General features: G+C 39.2%; 1 protein-coding gene across 7 annotated transcripts in view; it reads right to left on the bottom strand.

Moving 5' to 3' along the window:
• NPAS3 (neuronal PAS domain protein 3) overlaps positions 1–21203 on the bottom strand; it is an 853230-nt gene that overhangs the window by 253863 nt on the left and 578164 nt on the right. For all 7 annotated transcript variants that reach the window (XM_090033579.1, XM_090033581.1, XM_090033580.1 and 4 more), the window contains one exon: positions 6179–6268. In XM_090033579.1, the coding sequence (XP_089889705.1) occupies positions 6179–6268 (90 nt within the window). The remainder of the gene's footprint in view (positions 1–6178; positions 6269–21203) is intronic.

The following is a 21203-nucleotide window of genomic DNA, read 5'->3' as shown; positions in this document are numbered from 1 at the left end:
TAAAAGGGGTCAAAACACCACACAAATTATTAATATTAGTGCATGGATTTATTAACTAAGAGGCTGATCAGTCTTGCCACTATCATTCAAATTTGGAATACTAAAGACAAAACAAAATCCTGTGGGCTCTTATTTTTTTTAAGGCTTTGTTACATAACATATTGTGAGGCGTTGTTTTTATAATGTTGCAATAAGAAAATGAGCTAAAACTTACAGAATGAATATAAGTGTCACATTTTCCTGATACTTTTTAAAATAAACATAGCATAAAGTATTGCATTAACCATATACTATCTTCAGCTTCATTTGCATTGAAAAACAGGTAGAGCACAGTAGTTGAAGCTTGTGCTTCGTAAAAGCAAAAGAAATACATAGCAGTTGCAAAGCATCCTTAACCTCCAGTGATTTATTGGCCCTCAGCCAAGTTATCAGGGGAATCTAATTCTTCTTTATTATTCAAATAAACCACATTTGGCACCATGGTTCCCTTTCAGAATAGCTTCACAAATAGACTGAGTACTGTCATTTATTTGACCTTGTACTTGTGTGCTGTAGCTATAATTTTATTTGCCATTCCATAGAACAAATGCACAGAAATCCAAAATACAATGATCCATTCTAGTATTAGTAAGGCAGTTGACATCTAATATACCTGTTGTCTTCACCTGTTTTGTTTTAAAAAGGACAAAATGTAAACAACAGTTTATCCTTTTTTTTCTCCTTCACCTCTATTAGCTCTTATTATGTCTGCAGCTGCACTACTCCCTTTTAGTGAGCTTTCTTTAAACAGGCCAATTTGCAACCCTGTTTGTGTCCTGGAAAGCTTGAAGGAAAGGTAGGAAATATTTTAAGGCATGGACTTTACAAAACAAAAGAGAAGGGAGATAGATAGTATCTGCATGGTATATATGTAGAGTACTTTCATCAGTGGGAGATGATGAAATAACTTGTTCCAGGATAAGGGGAATAAGCAACTAGCTTGTTGGCCTATAATGTTTTCCAATTAAACTGAAATCTTAAAAACTTGTTCATTTTCTCCTTTTGTTGTATATGCATATATTTCTTTTAAGGAGGACCGTTACTGTCAATGTTTCAATATTCTGTTTGGGCCAAATTCTTAATTTTGGCCACACATGTTGGGAACCAAAATTCCAAATGTAGGCAATCATTTGGATTTTTAGATCCACGGAAGAGTTATTTGAGCGTCTAGTTGAATGTTCACATCCGAGATCTGGCAATTAATGTAGTCATCTACATTTGCAAACTGACTCCCCCGCTCCATTTATAACTAAAGGAACTCAAGGATTGGTAATTTTCAAAAGATGACAGTTTCTTGGTTTTTAAAACTACTCAATGTGTGGTGTGGTTAAACAGACAGACACACAGGATTAATCTACACTGTGTATTTTTACATCATAATACTGCAACAGCATGGAAAGTCGCCTGTAACACTGCAACCCACACAAAAGTAAATTCCATTGATACAAGCTGCTTTTAACATCAGTGCACCATGTTCGCCCTGGCTCCAATAAAGTCAACGAGAGGTTTTGCTACTGAATTCAATTGCCTGGGATTTTGAAGATATTTTACTGCTGGGGTAAATGCTGCACAACAGTCACAAGTGCAGAAAACCTTACGCTTATATTCTAAGTTAATAAATAAGCATGAACCTACAAACAAATACTACAGTTTCTTGTCCCACTGTATATTGAGAAGGATATTGGAAAATATGAACATGTGGCCGATTAATACAATTCATAGATTTCAGACCATTTTTTTCTGCCTTTTTAAGCTTTTATTGTACTTTCTTCTTTCTCACTGTCTTCACTGTCTACTACCACTGTGTCTTTTTGTCTGACATAAACATATATCTAGTGTTCTCTGAAACTGTCCTGAAAGCAATTCCATGGTGGACTGCTCTGGGAGGACCACTCTAAAAAATGAATTCTAAAATTCAACTAACTTAAAATTCTTGGCTAGCAGTAGTCAGAAGATTAAACATTGAAACCCACATATGTTTAGGTGTTTGTCTGCCCATAATATCAGAAAAGTATATTTACTATAGCTTTTACTGAGTGTGTCTACACATGCCTATTAATGTGCAGCAATAAACTCCGGAGCTTAGAATTTATTGCTACCAGGCACAACATGTTCAGCTGGGTTGGAGCATCCCTGGCTGGCAGGGGGCTCGGCTCAGGCTGTGGAGGGGCTGGCTGGAGCACAAGGGTACTCCACTGTGGAGCTAGCCAGCAGGCAGCTTCCACACTGAAATACCCTGGTGCCTCAGCCAGCCACCACAGTGTCTACACATGCAATGCTGTGGAGATTTTTTGTGCCACAGCAAGATACTACTTATATTTAAAAGTACTATCCTGCTGCAGAGTAAATTAATCTACTCTAACCTAACAGAGGTGCATGTGTAGATGCTGACATGTTTACTGCACAGTTTACTAAGTCAACTGAGCAGTAAATGTATCCTGTAGACAGACATGCCTATTGTTAAGTTGGTCCAGACTGTGTCATATGGAACCTTATTGTCATCACGTCAGTCAGCCTCTAGAGCAGTGATTCCCAACCAGGATGCCTCAGCACCCTGGGGCGTCTTGACACCCCATGCAACGTGACCTCTGCCAGGTGTGTAAACATGATTCACAAGATAGATCCAGAGATTTCAAATAGGAATCCACAGTGTTAAAAACACCCTGCCCTGTTATGGTACTTCTGTGTTCTTTGCAACAGAGGGATTGCTCTTTTATTTTTGTGTAGGCAAAAATGAGTCAAAGTTAAGAACTAATATTTTCCAAGGGGTATCCAGAGTCTAAGGAGGGGTGCCTTGAGTCTAAAAAAGTTGGGAACCATGATCCAGAGATGTTGGGTGGCTATACAGATACTTCAGGGTGGGGGGAGAGGGGGTGCTTTAATTAGAGCAGTTCCAAGAGCCACTCTAATTAAAGCACCCACAGCGTCATGCCTATTAAGAATCCCCATGATTCAAAATAGCAGCAGGCGCACTTGAACTAAAGCTCATTCGACAATCTTTAGTTCAACTGCCCCTGCTACCATTTTGAAGTGTGGGGATGCTGAACAGACATGACATGGGGGCGCTGGAGCACGTTAATTAACATGCTCCGGCAGACTCGGTGAATCAAGTCTGCTCTGACGTGTGCTAATTAGCACACGTCGGAGCAGACATCTGGTACGTATATAAGTGCCTTTTAGTTTTATCAGATTTCTTTCTTACTAGTCTGGAAGCTCTGTTAGAACATCAGACTGTTTTTTGAACTACTATCCCTCAAAGTACACGCAAGAAAAAAACAGGTTTGCCAAAAAATACTCTATGTTCATGCTCAGAACTCAGCCAAAGTCACCTATTTTCCCTTAGATGGACTTGACTTTTTTCTTGATTCTAAACACATAAAACCTTATTTTCATTGCTAGTAATTAAAAAGGGATAACAAGGACAATGTTGTCTATGCAGAGAAACACATATGCCAGACACAAGGATGAGCAATCAATACAAGATACCTGGAATTTACATTATGGAATGTTTTAGACTTCTCAGAAAGTGTCTATAGGTTATAGTCCATACAGATTTGACCTCAGCAAACCTCATGCTAGGAAGTCAGCTTTGTTTACCTAAAAGCTATGTATACAACGAAAAGAAATGGAGGCAACATATTTTACATGTTCATATCCCATTAATGCTGGTTCTTGCCAACTTTATCATATACCAGATTTCAATAAAATAGCAACCTACCAATAATGACTGCTTCACTTTGGACTATTTTGAAATCACTGTTGTGAAATATTAGCATTTTTTTTGTACTTTGAGAATTGTTTATATGGATGTTTTTGCCAGTTCTTTTTGTAACAAATAAAGCTTTTGAATGCTTAATTTAGTGTGCATGATTGCAGTTTCTTTTTTTTTTTTGCAGTGTTAGTGATGCATCTATAAGCTATTACAGCAAGTATTACAGCACTTACAGGGAGACTACTGAAAAAATTGGAAGGGTTGTCTACTGTATACACCATCTCTACTTATTCAGTATTTAATACATTACTACTGTCTCAAACAAAGATTAGGTTGGGACATCAACTGGAACCGGACATATTTAATGGCTATATCAGTTCCTCAGCATTTTCCTTATTATGGTGTTAAAGATCTCAATCTTGGCTTTAAGTTTTCAATGACCTTTTTTTCACAAATACCTTGATTAATAAGTGCAAAGACAGGTTTGCACTGATACACATCAAATGCTGTAACATGCCTATAAAATTGCCTCATTCATCTGGACACTTGTTTGAAAAGTATATATAGATAAAGATGAAGTATAAAGTCTCAGTAATTTGAAACAAGTTTAGAGGAAGAATTGACTTCTAAAGTATTACAGTTAAAAAGCTGTAGAAGAAAATGCTTTTAACAAGAGACTAGCATAGGGTTAAAGCCAAATTTTTCTTGAACAGATGATATTTCAGATGGCCACACTATTCCAGATGCATCAATTTCCTTGAAAATCCAATCCATATATGTGCATATGCTGTGCTGGCAGGAGGACTGACTGAAATGGCCAAAACCCAAGAGCTAATATTCTTTTGGCCAGAATAATGCAATTATTATTTTCCTAGCTATCAGTCTAAGCATACAGAGCCATCTGTTATGCAAAGCAAACATACACATCTCAATTACAGAAAATGCAGTTGCCTTGACAGAATTTGGATTACACCACTAACCAGGGCTGTAAAATTTGTTTTAAGCTAGTGTATAATGGATGCCTTTCAGGAGTTCCCTAATTAGCATTTACCTGCTTAAACTAATTATTCATCCTTCTTCTTTACTGGCTTATTAAACTTTGTTGGATACTATGCATAAAACAGATTAATATGAGCATAAGACAATAATAAACATTAAAGTTCTGATCCTTTAGTGTATTAGCAACATGGTGGTGCACCAGTTTCAAAATGTGAGATTCTTGATACTAGCTCCCAAACAGATTAAGGCAGGGATTAAAGCCTATTACAAAACTAGGGATTTTAATGAGAGACAAGAATACTAATATTGAGTTAGCAAGAGCTCTGTTTCTAGGTCTATCACTGGGTTTACTAAAGCCATTAGAAAATACAATTACAGTGTATTTTATCCAAATATTGGTATGTTCTTTTAGGAGTAAATGAACACTTACTCCAATTCTCAACAATAACATTTAAAATATGTTTTTTTCCCCAGCAAAAATGCTAAAATAGACCTATGCATTATTACAGAGTCTCTTTCTTTATTTAGCCAGGGTACAGAAAAATCACTAGGTGCCTGAAAGGTTCCAGTACTAAAAGTTGAGTCCTCAGAGCTGTGTCAGCTTAGTCAAGCAACAAGTTCAGTATGGGTTCCCATTTAAAAGAGCAGAAACAAACATTATCTCAATTTTTATCTCCTCAGGGTGACTGCACGAGAGGTAGATTATCCTACCTGGCAAATCATCATGCAAAAACTCTCTGCTGAATTTCTGAATCTAAATAGAATGGAGCTATTTCAGCTAGAAGCCTCTGAATGCAGCAGGATTAGCAATAAGCAACAACAAGCAACTTTTCCCTTTTCCTATCCTTTTAACCTCTGACAAACAGATGTCAGCAATTAAACTCTAAATAATCAAACTGCTATATTTTATGAATTTGTCTTTTCAGATTAGCGAACATTTGTGAAAGCAGCAAAATATGTCCTTGTTGGAACCCTCCCTGCAAGACATTTTAATGGTTTCTTTCAGCATTTCTTGACTCCAAATGACTCCCTGTCATTGTGTCAGCTCCCAGGATAATGCAGGGTACTCCATAAACATCCAGTAATAGGACACAAGGGAAGTACTATTAGTGTGTCCCTTTCCTATCAGGTACAGAGGTTTAAAGTTCAAAACAACTGAGAAAAGAAACTTCATTTGTTCCCAATAAATTAATAATGATCTTTTGTGGCAAAAAAGTTTTCAGGGCCAAGTTTATTTTACCTGAACATTCAATACTGACACATATACTTCTCAAATACTTTTTGGGATGAACCAGATGCTGCCGTTAAAAAAATGAATTCAGTAATTCACACAAAAGGTGGCAAAAAAGATTATCATGACTTTAAGAATGGAAAGAAGAGGAGTACATTGCACACAATTGCATTCTAGAATCTAAAATTTTTACTTACTTGGGATAGGCCTAGATAGATGGAGACAGTTTCTGAAATGTACAAAAATTTTCCTTCTTGGTTTAGTGCAAATACAAATCCATCCAGGGACTGCAGAGTAAAAACAAAACAAAACCCAAATGAATAGACTGATAGATGTTAAAATGGAAACAGATTAAAACAATGGCACCACACAATAAATTGAGACTGATGTTCTATCTTTTATGCATCTTTTTAAATCGTATCCTCATAGAATTCATATAGCATTCTTTTATATATATATATAGGAAGAGCACACTAGCATATTCTGAAGTATGATAGCTTTTTGTCTTCCTTACATCTGCCATGTATTGTGTGAAATCTATTCTTGTCTGCATGAAACAAGAAATAACAAGCCCCCGCCCTCTGAAAATATACTTCAATCTTTCTGGGTGAAAAAAATTATGTGGGCAAAACAAGCCATCCTACAATGAACACTATGCAGAGCACAAAACTGAAAAGTACAGTAGCAAGAAGGGAATTCCCTCTTCCAAAAACTGAGCAAGAGAAAACAAATTCATAATACCACTTGAACCACTATGGACCTCAATAATTTGTTAATTAATCGAGAATTACACCCACACACACACTGACACCTTTTGTGGGAGAACAAACAAAGCCAATCAACAGATTACTGTCAAAGACATTTACAGCTTGGGTCTATAGAAATCTTATGAATTCCATCCTTTCCAAGTAAACCTGTAGATTCAATTTTATTCTGACGTGCAAGTCTTTAGATCTGGCTTCCAGTGTAACCACAAAAATCAAGGCATGACTATGTGCATTGATGTGTAGCTTCTGGAACAGGTCTGCAGTTAGTAAACAAAGGGCTGTGGCTTAAATTTTATACATGGAGTAAATTACTGAACATCAAGATGAAAATATATCAATAAGAATGGGAATAAATCTTCACTGCGAATATATTGCATTTCAGACACTGTATACTTCTTTAGTTTTACACCTCTAATGAGGCTGACTATTGGCAAGTGTGTGTATTTTTTGTGTATGTAAAGTTACACAATAAAGGAGACTAGTGATACTAACAGACTTTGGGAACTGAGAAACAGCCTGAATTCAAGCTCAGATAAATGTATAGGTAAAGCAAAAATGTAATTACATTACATTTGAGATAAACAAGTTTGTGGAAGAACAATATAATAAAGTTACACACAAATTTAGAGAAAATAATACGATGCCAAAGTCACTGTAATAATTTTGCTCTCTTTCAAATACACAGCAGTGATTTCTGAGGCTTTTAAATGTTTTGATTCCTCTGCTTCTTGATTAATTTCTAACACACTGCTGGTCAGAAGCTGACTTTGGCAAGTGTTCACCCCTCTCTGATGTAGTAGGTGGTGGAATTAGTTCAAAAATCTGTGTTTTCTCAAAAGAATAAGCCACACATTAGAAAACAAACACTTGGTAAGATACTGCATTAAAGAAAGACTGTCTAATTTATATTTATGAATTAATAAAAATGTAAATCTACATAGACTTTGTTCATGTAAAACATTTATATTATGCAAGCCATTTATGGCATCTTATAAATCACCATCATTTTTTTTTTCCAAACGATTAACATGGGTTCTGTGAATTCTAACATCAATAACAGGTAAAAAAATAAGGAATGGTGGAGCTCAAATTTTGACCTATCAAGGACAAAAACAAAATCTCAGACATTTGATTTCCATCATTCTCTAATATTTCTTCTACTATTACCAGTGTCATAACCTTTCAAACTTTCCCTGGTAAAACAAAGATAGAAAAGCAAGTTTGCTTAACCTTAGGCTTTTTTAGAGACTCTGTTTCATGTTCCATTCAAGAAGTGGATCTACTAATGTATAGTGGTGAAAGCATCTATGTGATACTAGAAAAAAACTCAGTAAGAATTAATAATTTTCTGGCCATAGGATTATTCTTGGTGCATGTCTCTCTACCAAAAATGGTAGCATAGACAGGTGGTGCCATGGAATATACCCCACAAGTCCTTTTTCTCTCTCTTGCCTACCGGTCACCTTAAGTGCCATTAGAATTACTTCATTCTACCTACTAGGGTGGATACATGCTCTCCTCTTCCTATTTTATCTCTTCTGACATTTCCTTACAAGTTATGCTTGTGTATGAAAGCTAATAGAATTAAGCTTTTGAAACAGTGCATAGAGCAAAACCAGTTAAAAGTAAGGTGGAGCTACTCAATTTTTGAAAAAGTAAGCACCTCTTTGTTTACTAAGCTGTTAACTACTTCTATTCCTGAAATGCAAGCCAGTGAGAGCAAACTCCAAAGAAATGGAAGGAAAAGACAAGTACAGTTTTTAAGTGGAAAACTAATCAACCCCAAAATAAAACAAAACCCAACCCTCCAATACCTGCCAGTTCATCCTAAAAATATAAGAGAGCAGATAAGGACTGAGCACCCGTGTACCAATGTTGTTGTTCCTTATACAGGTCAAACAGTGTTTCTGAAGGGCTGTCTCATTTGCTATTCATAGGTATTATTTATGAATATTTATTATTTAAGTAATGCGTGTTGAAATTTTTCAATTTTTCATAAAGCCTGTGTCCTTTGTGTGCACCAAGACAGAGTCAGCCTTTAAACAATGGGGGAATTGGGTCCTGTAGAAGAGCTTTTGACATCACAGTATGATGCACATATACTGCCGACTGAGGAAATATTTTGGAAGTATCATTTGAGTTATGTGACCAACCACAGAACAACACTTACAAAAAAATACTGGTTTCAATCTCATGTAAATCTCTTTTTCAAAACAAAGACCAGAGCGTAACTTCCAAAGACAGGATTTCTAAAGAGATTCACTGTAGATCAAAGGCAAGTGTGACCTGTGTTGCAGTTGTGATCGACAGAGGTTTACAGTCCAGAGCCACTGTCAATTTTAATACAGAGTCAGGGCTTGCAGAGACTAGAGGGATTTCATAAAATGCTCCATTTTCATCAAAGCAGAGGCCACATGGATCAAAATGGTGGACTTGGCTATGTAGTCTTGAACTATACCCCCTTTTTAACTGACACTAGCTGCCATGCTATGCTTAGTAGTGGGGCTTCACAAAAGCTGCTGCTGTAGCCCTGAGGTGGTCAAATTTCGGGGACCCTGGATTAAAGAAAAAGCTGCAAGCAATGCAGTTTTAAGACACCACGTATGTATTGGTAGTGCGCAAAATGTGATTAAATCTGAAGTTTCACAGGACTTTTGATTTGAGAAAACCATTATGTATTATGCTGTTTCAATCACCACAGGCTACTTTTTAATTTTTTTTAAACTGCCCCACTGTTTTCAACAGGCGCCAATTAAGATTCTGGGGTCAAAGTGTTAATTACATCTTCTTACCCACTATGTAGAATTTTGTGATTATTAACGAAGGTTGGATTAAGATGAAAAAGAACCGACACAAATGTTAATGCTTGCCCCTACTCGAGAAGATTTATCATAATACCATGCTGAAATCTATATGCTTTCTTCAAAGCAGTTAGGAAACAAAATTGTGAAGGAAACACTAAAATAAATGTTTTAAAGACATGCAAGGATCTATCGAGACAGTATTCTTATTACTAAGAAAAGTTCTAAGCTCGCCAGGTAGGATTGATATGAGATTTCCTTTGTCAGAGCTCTGTAAGTCTATGTAGTAAATATGAAAGAAGTGAGACTTAGATGTAAAAGTCAATAGCTACAGCACCTCTAAATAATGCAAATAATTATAATGTATTGTCCACAGATATTAGTAGAATGTGGCAAATTTAGGACATGGGTTTTTAACCCCAAACACTGAGTTCCTTATATTGTATTTGTTAAATTGTGGTTATTTCCTTGCAGTATATGAAATTAACTCTACTACTCTGACTGAATATGCTACTATGTAATGAATGGTGCTAAAAGGATTTATATTTGTCAGAGGAATTGTGTCCCTTCTATTTATGCATATTCTCACTACCATCAAATTTCATACATTGAAATCTTACTACACAGTGTCCTTCTGGAAAATATCCTCATATATCATATTTCCCATGGAGTCCCTAGCTCCTTCTAGTGTATTCCAACACTGCAAAAAACCCTGTTACCCTGACCTAAACTCCAGTTAGAGTGAAGAATTACCAGTAGGCTAGGTTATTTTAATGACAGATTATTTTAAACTCAGCCTTCACCATCTGTTCCACCCCCTAATTATGAATGCAAAAAGAACATATTTCACAATTACATCAGTAAAAAAGTAAGATATACATGATTTAAATGCACGCATGTGTTCCTTGTCCAATGCAGCATGCATCTGTGATGTTTTGCTCATAATTTAGGCTCTGATCGGGGGGGAAAACTGCTCACCCCTGATAAAATAGATTAATTGATATACTAAACTTTTTCCTGGCAAACAGATCATCTTAATTAGAATTTTTCACTGTTATGACATAATGATATTATAACTGGAGCTAAGCATTAATTTGAACACAATGCTTGTCACCAATTAGACATATAGCATTCAATAACAGCTCAAATATTTTACTGTTATAAAGAGAGATAGTATTGGATTCAACCAATATGCAGCTATGCAAACAGTTCCCCATCTTGTAATAAACACATAATTGTGAAAAAACCATCCTGCAAAAGATCTTTACAAAATAGCACAAATTTACAGTGGATAAGGGTAAGTTTTATTTAAAAATGGCATTCTCCTTGTAGGTGAAAAGTGGACAGAGACCTTAAAACGCAGTAGATATACAACAACAGCACAGCGAAGCACGCTAAGAGGAATCAGTTTTAAGGCTGTAATGCCCACCTACCACGCTATCATTATTAAGGTAACATTCTGCAGTAACACCAACAAACTTACCAAAGCATGACTGCTTATACAGGGGAAAAAAATGGTAACAAACTTGTGCCTTGGGCTTTTATAATTAAATCATGTGAAAAGAGAAGTGTTATCCTTGGAAATTTGACTTTATGTCCACAGTATCTGATGCACACAGGCAGTTTTGAATATTTATTAACTTAAAGAAATCTCTAACAGTTTTCTTAATGAACTTCTGTTTTCTTTCCCTGAGAAGAAACAAATCCCAAATAAAAGAAAGAAAGGTATGGTTACTAGAAGATGCTGTAGTGCTCCTTGTTCTCTGAGTCCTTTTTGTGCACAATGTAAATCCTTTCCAGTTGCAAAATCAAACTGCCATAGAACTCATTTTCAACTCTTGTATTAATACCATTTTCCCACTTGTCTAGTGTAATGAACTATATTAAGCATGAGCTCTGAGATAGTGACACACACCTGGCAACAAAAATGGTGAGGTAAGAGGACAAACTCAAAAATCATGGTCAATGTAAGCTCTGGTGCCATTTTACTAATTTGGCTCCCTCTTGCTTTTTTGCTGTTGTGGACAAGAAGACTGCATGAAATTTATTATGACAGGGAAATGTCCTAAAATAAACCAATCTATCTTCAGGAAACTTCTTCATGACTATGAAAAAAGTGGCAAAAGGTTGCATGACAGATCTTGTCAATTCCCTCCAAATTTCTGGGCCATGAGAATTGGTGCAACCAAAATACTAAGTGATGGTATGAGGAGGCATTACCAGAAAAAAAAAATATTGTTCAAGGGTCTCTTACCAGGATCAGTTATAAAGCACAGGGTATAAAGAGAAAACCAGAAATTTACATGCAAGGATAACAGCTGAAAACTGACTGCAAGGTTATGATGCTGTATTCACAGACATATTTACTGATAATAAACTGAGCCAGATAATCATGTAAGGACTAAAAATCTCAGAGTTCTAAGAGTTCAAGAAAAATCAAAGATTAAGAATGTGGCCCTTTTTGTATATGTGAAAATGCTGAAAGGTCTTTGGGGCCTTCAAGCCTGTGGATTGTAATTCAACTTTAATTTCTACTAGAACACTGCTGTAAATTGCTGCACAACCCATCCCATCCCAACTGCATGAAAGAAAAATAGCATTCTAAAATCTATGAGACTCATTGAAAATTTGGTATACTAATTTAAAAAGGGAGTAAAATAGAGTCTTCAAAAATACCTGAATGGAAGACTTGCACCCATTATGTATCGTCCCTACAGAGGATAAATGATACTGGTTAAATGCACACAGATAGCTTTATCAAGATCAAATCATAGGAAACAACTGATGAACTTCAGTTGAGTGACAGACATCTAATGATTTTAAGTACTTTTGTGAACTTTCCTTAGTGAAATATTGGAATTGTTGTTCAATATACCACATATCTCTGCTAAGTTATATGCTTATTGTTCATTAGGGCTAGGGACAGACATTACACATAAACCAGTTCAAGCAATCATAAACTGGTTTAAACCTGTAACAGAACAGGTGCACATAAACCAGTTTCAAAATGGCCAAACCAGTTTGAGATAAACTTGATTGAATGTACTATCAGGCTTAACTGATTGAGCTCAAACTGGTTTGTGCAATGTCTGTCCCAGAACCCCCTGCTGGGTTTAACTTAAACCAGAGCCCCCCAGCATCCCAGCACCCTCTCTGGGATGGGCTCTCTGATCCAGCAGAGCAGGGCTGGCCCCACCCCTCTGCTTCCCAGCCAAGCAGGGACAAGCAGGAGCAGGCAGGGATGGGGCTCTTGCCAGAGGGGGATTTAATTCCCTGCTCCCTGTCCCACCAGCAAGGACCCAAGCTGTGTCTGCTGGACACTTCACCCTTGCTGCTGCAGCACAGAGCTGGTGTGGACCCTAGGTCAGAGGGGGCAGGGAGTGGGGGTTATTCCCCCAACTACCCCAACTGCCCCTGGAGAACTGCAGCCAGGTCTGCTCACCCCAACCACCACTTGCTCGCTGTTTGTGTCAAGCAGCAGAAAAAGCCCCCTCTACCAAATGCCGGAGGGAGAGGAAATAACTCCCGTCCTTGTCCCCTGCCTAAGGGGTCCTGCCTCTACCCAGCCACTGCAGCAGCAAGGAGGCAGGGCCCTTGATGGGGGCAGCAGCTGCTGTCATAGTGTTGGGGAGCATGACTGACACCTCCTGGTGGGGGGGGGCCACTGCGGGGTGGACAGAGCTGCAGCAGATTGTGTGCGGCAGCACTGGGGCTAGGAGGGGGCCAGAGCCCTCCAAGCCGCTGCTGCTGCCATGGTCCGCAGCAGCTTTTCTCACCCCGCAGCAGGGCCCCACACCAAGAAGAGGCTTGCATTTGGGGAAACCATGACAGGGGCTGACCCCATCATGGTCACTCTCCCCTCACTGCTCCAGCAGCTGGGCAGAGGTGGGGCCAGAGGCCGGCTGTCAGGGCCCCTTAGACAGGTGGCAGGGAGTGGGGTTATTTCCCGCCATTCACCCTGGGGCACTGCAGTGGGGTCTGCCTGCTGTGGCTGCTGCTGCCACACACTCCATGCCTGGGGCAAGCAATGTAATAAGCCCTCTCTGCTGAATGCTGGAGGGAGAGGGGCAGGAGGGGGCTTATTCCACTGCTTGCCTCAGGCAGAGAGTAAGTGGCAGTGGTGGCCAGGGCAGGCAGACCCCGCTGAGGTTCCCTGGGGGCAAAGGGAGGAATAACCCCGCTCCCTGCCTAAGGGGCCCTGCTGGCCAGCATCTGGCCCTGCCCCTAGCCAGCCGCTGTGGTGGCGAGGGGGGAGCAACAGTGATGAAGGTCAGAGCACCTGGCATGGTTTCCCAGATCGTGAGCCTCTTCCCGTCGTAGGGCTCCTCTAAAGGGCAAGGAAAGCTGCTGCGGACTGTGGTGGTGGCTTGGAGGGCTCTGGCCCCCTCTGAGCCCCAGTGCTCCGCCTGCCCTACAGCAGGGCCCCCCCTCTGGGAAGGGGCTTACACTCCCTGACACTATGACAGGGGCTGCTGCCCCCATCAAAGGCCCTGTCCCCTTGCCACTGCAGCAGATGAGCAGAAGTGCAGCCAGATGCCCACCAGCAGCACCCCTTAGGTAGAGAGTAATTCCCTCTTCCTCTGGCATTCAGTGGAGGGGGCAGCAAGGGGCTTATTCTGCTGCTTGCCCCAAACAAGGGGTGGTGGCAATGCCAGTTGGGGCAGGCAGACCTGGCTGTGGTTCCCCAGGGGTGGTGGGGGTAGATGGGGTAATAACCCCCCTCCCTGCCCCTTCTGCCTCAGGGGACATGCCGGCCTGCCACTGCAGTAGTGATGGGCGGGCACCCAGCAGACCTGGCTTGGGTCCTTGCCAGTGGGACAAGGAGGAATTAAACTGCTCTTTGACCAATTCAGGCTCTGGCTTTGTGAATGTCTGTCCCTAGTCCAACTGATCTAAATTGGCTGCCTTTTAATAATGGTCTTTAAATAGAAGACAGCTGGCTAGGAGATACTGATATGGGTGTTTGGGGCTAAAATTATTTGTTAGGAACAGTTTGATGTCTAATGCAGTACATGCTAACACAGTGGAAGTCAAATGGCTGGATACGTTATTTTAATTTATATGTTAGGCTTCCATGGGATTAAGGTTTTAATAGTCTGGTGACCTTCTATGGCTTGAAGCTCTTGGATGGTTTTACATCTTGGAGAGGATAGGAAGGGTATACAAGCAGACAACCTTCACTGAGTAAAACATTTTAGAAGATGAGCAGATATACAGTAGCAGGAGACACTCAAATATTGGATTATATAATTTGTCACTCCTACATTCTCCATGAGATAGGGAAAATGCATTTACATGTTTTGGTTCCTGTGGAACATATTGAAAATACTAACTGATTTTTTTTTATATAGAATGTCCTGTGAGAGAGGATGATGTAATTATTTGCATATTTCCTATATCTAGCTGACCAGCATAATTACTGTGCATTCTTCCATTAAAGGTATTTTTATACTATGAAACCACATTGATCCCTTAATCCTTGCTACTTGTTGGAAAATTCTAGACAGTGTAAAATAAACACATAAATATATATATACTTAAAAAGGTATGAGATAGAAGAAAACATATTTAAATGGAAAAGGGGGGGTGGGGACTGCTGAGAAAGGGATTCATGGCTGCCTCAATTATAATTTCATTTTGTGGGAGTTGTGTATTAAAGTGCTGACCTTTCATCTCTAGATTGCCAGTTCATGCTAAACATACAGTCCTAAATCAGATGGGCTTTCTACCCAAAGCACCATGCTGTTTGGATTGCAGACTGCTGCAAAGCAATTGTATGCTGTCTAGTACAAGGGCCAGCAACCCTTTTCAACTTGCAGAAGGGAATAACCTGATTCCAGTCCAATGTGGGCCGAGTGGCTTCCATGACACATCAGTAGTGATGGGGGGGTCTTTCTGTGTGCCCCTGCCAGAGCCACACAACTGGAAGATGCACTCAAGGAATGGGAGGAGCCTAGAAGCAGCTTACAGCTCCCCGGCCCTGACGCAGCAATCCTCCAGCACATCTTCCAGCCAGAGGAGAGCCACACCAGGGTTGGGGAGCTAGAAGCTGCTTCCACAGTGCTCTTGCTTCTGCCCACCCTCACCCCCCCAACCCAACCCAGATGCAACAGAGCTCTCCTCCGGCTGGAAGTTGTGTTCACGCCACTGCCTCAGGGGAAGGGGTGAGGGGGCAGAGAGAAGTGGCAGTGGCATGGACACAGCTTTCAGCTATTCAGTCTCAGCACTGCTACTCTCTGCTCATTCCCAGTGCAAATGTGCACGGGTACATGCAAGTCCCTGCTGCATCTGGCCCGCAGTCCATATGTTGCTGACTCCTTATCTCGTACAATCAAAAGTACCTATTCAGGATAAAATCTATCATAAAGAGAGTGCTTTACTTTGCCCTTGCCCTCAGAATGTGGTCCCTTCAAGTCAAGGCTGAGTGATTACCTGCCTGCAGACTGGCTTTGCTTTACATCAAGAGGATTCAAGTTTCCAGTGGCTTTTGCATTTAAAAAGGTACAAACATTCGTCTGATACAAAACCTTTTAGCGACCATGATACAGGATGATGCTATAAAATCCAAACCTTGCACCCAGAACCAAGTGGGCAGAGACTTTCCCTTTAATAGACTGCTTTGCAGCTACAGATATGATTGAGAGGTCATTGCTTATTTGTGTAATTTTAAATAATTCTGAGTTTGAAACAAAGTAACCCATTTAGGACAGAGAAGCATTTCAGGTTCAACCAGAACTACCTCATCCATGTACAAACTGTGTGCCTGTAGGCTGCTGCATGTTACTGTGTTCTGAGTGGATGAATCTTTTAAATGTGCTAAAAGCAAGTACAGAGTAAGGTAAATGTCTGCCATCAATAAAGAATCAAAAGAATATTTGGTATACAGGTAGTTATACTGCTAACATAGCATCCCTACTGACAAGACAATGGGGTCTTTAAATGGAGCTAGCTCAAATTAGGTTCCTACCCCATCGTTTACTGTAAGTGGTGCCAGTGACACATGCAGTAGCGAGCTTATGCTCAGTGAATAGCAGGATTAGGTTATTGTATAACGTATTTCATTTATTTAAGATCAATGTTGATATCTAGAGCGGGGCGGGCTTACAGAAGAACTGAAATGAATTTTTTGTCTGTGATTGTCTGATACAGGTTGATGTTTGTTGGAAGGCATGTTAACACAGAGCATGTAAAAAAAGTCTCTAAAAATATGAAATATAAAAATAGTGGGCCAGTTTCTTACCTCCAATCTCAGCGAGAGGTGCAAAGAACTCACAATCTGGCAGTAATTGGACAACTGAGAATTCCATCAGCTCTCAGCTGGCATTAAGTTAGCAGGGCCAGCTCCTGCACCAGCTCTCTCCTCTACTCCACTGGTGCTGGATGCGAGGGGGAAGACCGTGCCCTAGAGATCAACTCTAACAATTCCTTAGGGACCATGCACATCTAGCATAAATTAAGCATCTCTTTTGCTGCTCTGAGTCACTCAGGAGGTGTTGCATATTAAGTTACAGAAACAAGGAATCATAACTGCCACCTGACAATTTATCCTTACCTATCTCTGTGACTCCATGGGCCAGGCCCATGCAGAGAGGATCTGGCCCATCATGATCCAGAGTCTGACAGTTTTTAAAGTTTCATTTTGATCATCTGGTTTGGACAAACTGAAATCCACACTTCCACTGAGGGAAAGGATTGTTAAACTGTTTTGTTTGTTTTTGGCTCTCCTGTTTTTGGCTCTCCTGTTTTTGGATTTACCTTTCTCTTACGAGTTTAGTTAATAGTACAGGACATAGGGATACTAGGAATACAATGATACTAGCAGGAAAAGAAAACAGTTTATTTCCTGGAATCAGCTGGTACCTACATGAATAGGTATACCACCTCTAAGTAATTACCAAATGTTTCAGTGTTCTACATGTTTTTAAAACTGGTATCTCTATATTGGTTTTCAGTGCCTTGAAGGATTTTGAAGTTGTATATTCCACACAAAGGAGGCATGCACCTTTACAAGAAGATCAGTTATTCTGATGGAATTGGGAACCTAGTCCTGAATGATTTCAAGATAAGTCAGTTTACCACTACAACACTCTCCTGCTGTACTGACCTCCCACTTCTGCTTCACCAGGTGAGGAGAGAGTATGCTGCTTTGCTGTCAACAGGACTCCTATGCCACTCTACTGTGAGAAATGCTGCTATTTTTTTTCTGAACTCACCGACTATTTAATGCCTGCATAGGTAAAGATAAGTATGGATTTTGCTGTTTACCAGTACACTTGCATAAATTCAAGCATATCAACTAACAGCACAGAACAGCTTTTTTCAGTGAAGAAGGTTTATACTCTTTTTACACAAATTACTATATTATAGTGGCACCCACAAGTGCTTCTATAATTAAGAGTCTGTCTGTTTTTCTCCTGTAAAATCTTATCTTTGGGGGGACAGGAGAGGGGAGAGAGGTAAGAAAATGGTTTACAATTTTTCCATTAAATATACACAATACAGGCAAAAGATTGGAATATAAGGTCTCAACCCAGGAGTACAATATTATATATAGCATTACCATTCTATATATGCACACACATACTATTACATATATATATATCCATTTAGAAAAGTAGTTTATGTACATGCACAGTAACCATGTGAAAATGTTCCTATAGATTTTTATTACAGGGTGCTGGTGTGCACGCATAGCAACTACACAGTTATGATATCCCCTTAAGGGGTTCCCTGGAGCAATTGCAGTGTAATGTACCATAACCTGGGAATCAAAAGGTTCTTGAGACTTCCTTGACACGATGGACTGCAGTAGCTGACTGGCATGCCAATAATCCACACACAGAATTACCTAAAGATCACCAAATAAATCTTGACACAACAAACCCTAATGCTATTGTACATGTCAACAATCTGTGCACCGTGTTCTTTGTCCCGAGTAGGAATTGACACGACTGCTCGAAAGTGTTACTGTCTGTTTCAGTCCAATTTGTAACAATTGCGCAAGTTCAAGTCTGTCCCCAAGGAATATGTGATGCAACTGCTTTAAAGTATGGTGCCAAGGATCCAAGTACGCTAACTTCTTTCCTTCCATCCAAATTTGATCCTCCTTTCCTTAGAGAACTAAGGACAGTTCTGAACTTCAGTTTCATTAACTACAACGTCTTAAACATTGTTACCATCTTCCCTTTTCCCTTCCCCACACCTCTACTTTATATGATGGAGACCCACTTTCAGTTATTCAGAGTTCTCGCTTGCCTTACTCTTGGTTTTTCATCCATGCCCTCAGCAGAGGAACATATAAGCTTAATTGTGGGCCTGGAAGTAGTGTCATCAGCTTCATCAGGGTGTAAGTGGGGCCATAATTTCTAAATTTCAGGTAGTTGTTGTCAGCTGCCTTGGCTCCTTTCTTGTGGAGGTTGTTGTGATTTTCTGCTTTTTTTTTTTTCCTGTCCTGGCTACTTGAATAACTGACATTACTGCTCCTCTGCTGCTGAATTTTAGCAGTTCCTCCAGTGGTGCTGCCTGTGTTGTTCATGGTGGCTCAGCCTCAGTTAAGTGAAAGGTTAACTTTTACCTTTTAGTACAAATTCCCCAAAAAACAAAGCATCAATTTTCCTCAGTAGCTTCTTCTTCACTTTGTTCCCCTCCTTCTTGTTCAGTTGCATGAAACCTGTTCTGAGTCAGAGGTGAACAGGTATTCTCCCTGATTTCACACTGCTGTCTGAAACTCCAGGTCAGAATTTGCATCACTGCCTTTTCCAAGGGGGAATCTGCATGACACCCAACTTACTGAAACTGCAGTAAAGCTACAGTTTTAATTGGCAACAGCTCTCTCCATTTAACAGAAAAAGAAATGAAAAAATAGAAATATATTTTTTGTAACCAGCCAACTTTTATAGAGCTTCTAAGCCTATCTGAATTCATTTGGTCTGTTTTTAGTCATATTGTAGTGAAAAAGAAACACAGTTTTCTCAATGTTTCCACACTTCTGGTTCCAAAGCAGATGGGAAAGTGCAGAAGCACAAAAAATAACTGCCACAGAAATATAACCAAATGTTTTGCACATCTAAAGAAATTCAGTTTGACTTCTGAATCAGGTTTTGAGTTGGAACCATGTCTTAAGCATTTTCTTATACCTCACACTAGCCTTATGGAACAAACAGGATTTATGAAAACAACTTGCTTGAGATGACTTCCTTTGTTATATGTGACTAACTACTGTTATTTTAAAATAATCTACTGAATGGAAAAGAAAATAAGGTATCTGAGGTACTCAGAAACTCAAAATGTGTTTGGCCATGAAAGAATGATTTTTGTATTGCTAGAAACTTTGAGAGAGCAGATTTTTACCATGCATCTCATTAGATCTTTTCTGTCTATCTTTGATATTCAGATCATTCCGTTGGAATAAGACTCTTTTCAAGCCACGTCTGATCCTGCACTCAGATCACAACCTTACCTATGATGTCACAGTCTGTTGCAAAAACTGTGGGACCTAATAAATATTGCTAATACTGCAAACTGAGAATCAATAAGAAGAGAAAATTGTCTGGGAAAAATTTTCAAAAACCAAATATAGTTAAAAAAACAAGCTGAAGTATACATATTTGTATACTACTGAAACTTAAAAAATAAGGAACTCTAGGCTGTAAGACCAATTTCTGTTCGGTGATATACTTGTGTAGTTCTTACTAAAGTCATCAAAATCTGCGTTTGCAGAATATGACACTCGAAAGCAAAAATAATTCAGAATTTGATTTCCCCTCTAATCTATTCAAAATCCAAAACCAAAAGGAACCAGGGTAAGCCACAAAACAAATACCAAAAAACTCCTCCCAAAACAAAGCAGCAAAACCAACACCCCACAGGAAAAGTACCATGCTGATTGGCTTTTTAAAATAGATAGAAACAGACATCAAAGGTAAAATAGATTAACCAAAAACAGGCTTTTTGGTTAAAAACCCTGGGTGGCAGACAGATTGGGAAGCACCCTGGGGAAAACTGGGATGAAGCCTTGCAATTCATGTAGTTCCACCAAGAGATTTTGGTTCTAGATATTATTTAAAAAAAGAAAAAAGAAATTAAACTACGTACATACTGTGAATAGACATTTGGAAACTGAAGCCATGACTACACATCTTGATAAAATGCCCTGATATCTACTGATGATGCTTGTTTAGTGTTAAGTACCAACATTTGACTAGATAATAATAATTTGGCCAGTACATGGGAAAATATAGCTCTGATTTTTAAGAACTTCAAAACAGCCTGGAAGAAAACGTTAAATGCACAGAAGCAGGGCATTCCGGACTTAAGGCTGAAACTCTTTCACGGACTACAGATTTCAGTGATTGGCTTTTGTTATATATGATACCTCATGGATTTGTATTAGACTCTTAAGAAAAGTTTTTATATTTTGTGGTTCACTTATGTACACACGATATCGTCAATGAACTACTCTAATTACAGTCTACCTTTAGCAAGTGGTAATATTAAAAAATCTTAATTATCCAACTATTTAAAATCTATTTTCTATTACAAAGTTGAATGCAATGCTTTTCATACAAATAATACCATGATAAAAACTGCTCTTGCAAATATTACGGCTTTAAGTAGCATTTGCTATGTTGTTGAACACAGCAGGTGGCAAAATG

This window comes from Crocodylus siamensis, chromosome 2, assembly GCF_052110815.1.
Source record: "Crocodylus siamensis isolate JL-2025a chromosome 2, ASM5211081v1, whole genome shotgun sequence".
NCBI classification, from domain to species: Eukaryota; Metazoa; Chordata; order Crocodylia; family Crocodylidae; genus Crocodylus; species Crocodylus siamensis.
Note: the sequence above shows the minus strand (reverse complement) of the source record. Positions and strands in the feature narration are given on the sequence as shown.